This window comes from Saccostrea cucullata, unplaced genomic scaffold, assembly GCF_032062105.1.
Source record: "Saccostrea cucullata isolate Sc308-1 unplaced genomic scaffold, CSIRO_AGI_Scuc_v1 ctg73, whole genome shotgun sequence".
NCBI lineage: Eukaryota > Metazoa > Mollusca > Bivalvia > Ostreida > Ostreidae > Saccostrea > Saccostrea cuccullata.
The window spans coordinates 354935-361026 of NW_026930974.1; the positions used below are offsets into that span (position 1 = coordinate 354935).

Here is a 6092-nt window from a genome sequence, read left to right on the forward strand (position 1 = left end):
TAAAGGCATGTGTACATGTACATTGTAGTAGGGGCTTTTGAAAATTCATCAAATCTATTCACAAGTTTTAATTTATGTGCAAAAGATCTTTAAATACTATAAACGGACAATTTAAGAGGCACCTGATCAGCAATGTGTTTCTTAAATAAGAGACGCTTGAGTCCTTTTTTTGGTGCTTCTAGGTAAGTTTATTTGTAAAGTAATATAGTAATTTGACAAAATGCATTCGATAATCGGGTTTCAAGGATAATGACACACGCCACTTACATCTACATGGGTATGTAAGTTTTATAGCATAAGGTAACCTTGAGCATTTTTCGACTGTGGCAAACTTATACTAGATTGTAATGTAAACCTAAGGTATATATATTTCTTCACAGCAGTAAAGGATTTAACGTTATCATTTTTGTTCTGATTCTTCACGTTAAATTTGTAATGAAGCAAACATGCGTAGAACAAACTTCTGTGTTCTCAAACAAACAATCTAAAACCAAGTCACATTACCTCAATCTTTATTTTTGCTAGTTCGATGTAACATATTCATAACAGAACATTTAAAATCTGATAATTGCTAAATATGCAGCTTCCACGTGAAGTTCAAATACTGTCAAGTCTTTCGTTACATATATATAATTCTTGATTCTGAAGGTTTCTGCAAAAACCATACAATGACATAGAAACAAGTCTTATCTTCAGCTCGCTGAATTTTCACAAGCATTCGGCATGAAGAACAAGAGTATTTCTCTCTCAATACTTTTCCTTATCAATCATGAGAAAATATACAGGTTTGCAACCACTTTCTGAACATCTCGGCATTTTTGGTTCTGCAAAAGTTTTGCTTTACCAACAGTGAAACACGGTTCACTTTCTCAAGAAAAAGAGTCCCCTGTTGTTCATCTGTTCAGCATTCGCTTGATTAAATTTAATTTCCTCTTGTCATTTCTCACTTTAGCCAGCAGAGCCTTTTGAAAAATTTCAAGGATTCCATTGTTTTCTTTCGCTGAACATTCAACATAATAATCGACTCCCAGTTTCTTAGCCATTTTCTGACCTTCTTCAGTCTTGACGTGTCCTTTTTTCATGGACTTTCTCAGATCCATCTGCGTTCCTACAAGAATTACTGGAATGTTCTTTTCCAGTGCTTCAATTTTAGGTATCCAAAAGTCTTCTACACTATCCAGTGAATCTCTGTCAACCAAACTAAAGCATACAATGTAGATGTCGGGTATTTTCAGAGAAGATAGGTCTTCATGCTACAAAAAGAAAAAAAAATGCTTTATTTACTTCTGCTGTCAAAAAAACAAAAATAAGAATTAAAAAAATTCGATTCTATTATATTTTAATTCAAACTGAAAATTTGCTCACCTCTCCAGCAATATCGGTGATGTTGATATCAAAACGGTCACCGTTGATAGATATGCTTGTTTTGTAGTGGTCTTTCAAAGTGGCAATGTATTCCTTATGAAACTGACCACTCGCCATTTTCTGCACCATGCAGGATTTTCCAACAAATCCATCACCCACTACAGTACACTGCATAGATTTCTGCATTGAAACGACCATGTTTAAAGACGAATTGCAGATTAAATAAAATTTAACAATTAGTCGAAGGAAATCTCACAAAATGATAAGCGTCCTTGGCGGCAGCCCTATTTATATCAATTACTGCTGTGACGTAAAACGCATAATAGTTCCTTGTCTTCAGAGCATGAAGTGTATTTAACTGAACCTTACATCTAAACCTTTTCGATATTACCTGTAGTCATACGATACATGTATGAAAGGGCATTGTCAGATTAATAGTGCATTCAGGTACGATTGCAAACCACATACTAAGCTTTTATAAAATGAAACATCTTAGATTGAAATATCAAGTTTTGATATTCTTGAAGCTGCGGAATAACATGTGGTTTAATTATTAAATGTCCTTCTACTGCATTTGAAGTCTACAAAGAAAGAAAAATGTGTCAACTAGGTTCAAATGTGTACGATACACAAACTTTCATAATATTTACTTCCCGATAGGTCCCCTACGAACAACCCGCACGAAGAGTATAAAGTTCATATAATGAAAAGGAAATTTGAAGAATTTCCACAACAATTTTTTTGTTTTCTTTTAACTTGGTTTAAGAAGAGCGAAACCAAAAGAATTTATGTTTTCCTGACATGCTTGCTTCATTAATGTTAACAATATTATGATAACTAAGTGTTATAAAGACGCAAAAACACAAATTTGAAATTAAAAGTATAAAATAAAATTTTCGGACAATTTATCAACCACCATTCTTTGCTTTGAAGTCAAAGAAACTGGATTATATCTTTTTGAATAGAGATGACAATTCATTTATCATGCCAGAATAAACAATTAACATATGAAGGGTTTATTTGTAATGACACTATCAAGTTAACGATGAACGCGTTTTATGAAAACTGAAATCATGATAGGAAATTATTACAAACCACTTTATGTGTTAAGATATTCAGGCGGTGGCTTTGCACATACCATTGTTAAACATAACAGAAGTACAGGAAAGTAAAACAAATAGCCGACATCTCGCAATCGTATTATTTATGCAAATTCGATTGCAATTTTTTTCCCGGTTTGAATTATGATATGAACTTTTCACATAAATCATTTTTTTTCAAAATAAATTAAATGAATTATAAACATGAACTTGTTAACTTTTCCTTCCTGATGTTTTAAAAGATTTTATATTTTCTATTTTAATAAAAAAAAACGACTCATATATAATTGTTTATCGTTTTAGTAAAATTTTGTGCAGTAATATAAACAATGCTTTGCAAGGCCTCTCAATGATTTTTTTTATAAGGCTTAATTACTTGTAAAATTATCATTTCTGTGATGTTTTAAGATGATTCTTTAAATCATTTCGGTTAGTCTATTGCTCAAAGATTGTCTGATTGCTCTCTCCCTTCCGACTGTCTAAATTGGTCCGAAGCAATGTTTCAATAACGTAAAAATAGATTTGAAAAATCAGCATTGATGTAAAAAATTTCTGGCAGAAATAAATCCCATCTACCTATCCACCCAAATATTTCACCCTGAGTCAGGAGACCAAACATTATTTTAAAGGTGACCTAATCATTGGTTTACTAAAAAGTCATTTAACCAGGTATATGCAGTTATCTTTCATTTTTTTCGTAGATGATTTTTTTTTTTGTTTTAAGGAGTTGAAAAAAATCTGTAATCCAGTTTGGGTGGCCAAGTATCCTTTTGCTAAATGTACATCAATCGAAAACTTGTTTGCTAACCTATCATTTTTCTTCCTTTTTGTATTTTGATTCTTCCACGGAAGGTCTTTGAGGGCGTTCGTGACTCGTTTTATATTTCTTTGAATCAGGTATATTATCGAGGCGCACTGTTTGTTCGCATTTGTACTTTTTAAATTTTAAAAAGAATATCACTCTACAAATATTTACAATAGAAGTACTTTGAATTCTATTTCTGTAGAAATGCTTCTTTTTTCTTCGGAGAAAAAAAAAGCATCGAGCGAAACTGAATGCTCAAATAAAATGTGGACTTTTTAAAAGAAAAGTGTATACTTATATTAGCATTAGCTATATCGGTGATAAATATTTTGAATACCGATCGCAACTATTAGTACATTCTAATTGTGTATTTAATGTTTAATAAAAAATAAAATATGATTTATTGACATGTGTATTTGTTTTGAAGTACCTTTTTTTTTTAAATTTAGTTCTAAGTCAAGTAAGTGCATTTTGGTTCTAAAAATAGATGTTGAATGCTGACTGTGTCGTTTATATTTTTTATGTTTCGTACAAAACAATGGTTAATGTGTTTGTAACTCTGTAATGTACACGAACAATAAATAAAACTTACTCATATTTCCTTTTTTAGTTCTCCTTAATTTACATTTTAATTATTCACGTGAATCTCAAGAATAGTATCCAAAAAAAACCATTAAGTGATGGTTACATGTACTTTAAATATACCCCAAATTATCTATATTAAATTTAATTTTTTATAATTTTAGATACATATTCATGTAGTGAGTGTTACGCCATTATTGTAATTTTATTTATTCTAAATAATTATGTTTAAGACTATCAAAAGAATGTTTATCTTTTATAAAAGAAAAATATTATATATATATAATTCTCAATATACTTATGCATATGAAACACACGTGTCTTTTTTATATAATAAAATATATTGCAAGATTAATTTCTGGTTACATTTTTTTTAAATTTAAAAATCAGTTTTAAACTTTTTCTATCATTATTACTTTCAAAAAATATTTTCATGCATAGCCTTGATAATTCTTCGTGATATTAAAATGGACCGGTAATATTTTGACGCACATTAAGCATGTATAACGAGTTGAGTAACATGCTGTTGTTAATACCTGATTTTCTTGCGAGATATAATTGAGTGAAAATTTAAAGTATGATAAATTTGAATAAGATTTTCTGTAGATAATGATCATCATTGCAAAGTATAGGGAATACAGAATTCCTTTACTAGTTAAGAAGAAGATTTGAAAATTGAAAAAAAAAAACGAAATATGTCTTATGAGTTTTTTTTTCTGATTGATTAATTGTTGTTTTACGTTGTTTCACTTATACGAGGGTCGTTCAACAAATAAAGCAACAAGTCATCTAAAAATTAAAAAAGTACGTATATAGTTAATATTTTTAAATTTTAACTGTCAAGACAACAAAATTTAACTTTGTATCCGTGCACAGAAATCTCCAGCATACTCATCTTTAGGGATGTCCCAAAGGAACTGACGAATATCATTTTCCATTACATATATATCAAACATTGTACAATCTTCCTTTGATTGATTTCATGTGTTTTGGGAATAAAAAGATCTCACAATGGCTTAGATCTATCTAACGTGAGCGTCGGAAAAATTTTGTTTTCTTTCTTTTCTTCAAAATCTTATTTATTGCTATAAGCTTATATGCAACTGCATTATCAGGCCAAAGGGAAAGTTCCATGGTCATCAAATTTTGGACTACCGTTGCAGGAAATCTGTTTAACTTTACTTAGTGCTATTAGAACATAAAAGTTACCATTGCTAGTTCTTTATTTTGATATATATGTACATATTCTAATAGACATCTCTGAATACACAAAAACTAATAAAACGTGTTTGGAGTCCTTGCTTGTTATTATCATAATAAAATGAAACCTATTCTCTGATCCCACATGTTTATTATTAATCCTATTTTTTGGCTATTAAAAAGTGCACATATGTTTTGTCATTTATCAAGCAATTTTAAGAAATCTTTTATTTATTAAAAACATTTTTTTAAATAGACCGTTGTCACATTTAACGCATGTTTTCTCTAAGGCATTTGTAACATAAAAAGGACACCTATCTGATAAAAATATTATTTTTTTTTTCCTTTGTCAAAATTCCACAAAATGCTGTGACGATTAAATGTTTATTATCTGAACGATGTCTTTCCATTTAAATTTAGCATTTTGCACATATATCTTTAACTCTCCTTTTTTTCTTCTGAATTATTGAATCCATCTGAAAAGTACAGCATTAAAGATATTTTTTTCTACATACATACACTCATATCTTTAATATGAGTTCTGCGATTCATGTAAAAAGCACTGTTTTTACATACACTGTTATTTTCGTCTTCTTGGTAGAGATAATTTATAAAGAGTTTACCGCTCAGTGTAGTGACCATGCTTATTTGAACAGGAATTTCTTTACGACGACAGTAGGAAATTGTATGGGGTTTTCTGTGTTTTAGACCTCCTTAACAGAATTTTTTAACTGTGGAAAAATATAAATAAATGCCTGAACATTTATCCTGATATACTGTGTGTTGCATTACTTACTGAATGAACCTCTTATACAGACCTCACCATATACTGGTACAGAACTTCAACCTTTTTAGGCACCCAGGGCCATTGAGAAGTGATGGTTCTTTATCGTGCCAACGTCTGGAGTGAGAATGGGCCTCGGTTTTTAAGGTCTCATCTGAAGGACCCGAAATTTTCACTTCAAAGCACCGAGCGCTTGGCGAAGAAGCAGTTGTCACCTATATTTTATCGACTCATCACAAATAAAAAATCTATTGAC

The 6092-nt window shown here is 30.4% G+C and overlaps 1 protein-coding gene across 1 annotated transcript; it reads right to left on the reverse strand.

Annotated features, from left to right (window-relative positions):
- Positions 1 to 500: 500 nt before the first annotated feature.
- On the reverse strand, positions 501 to 1630 carry LOC134230811 (rho-related GTP-binding protein RhoQ-like). The gene is made up of 2 exons (XM_062712662.1): positions 1366 to 1630; positions 501 to 1253 (listed from the first exon to the last, which is right to left on the reverse strand). The coding sequence occupies exons 1-2, from the start codon at positions 1561 to 1563 to the stop codon at positions 894 to 896; spliced, it is 558 nt and encodes a 185-aa protein (XP_062568646.1). The 5' UTR covers positions 1564 to 1630; the 3' UTR covers positions 501 to 893.
- Between the last annotated feature and the right edge of the window lie 4462 nt (positions 1631 to 6092).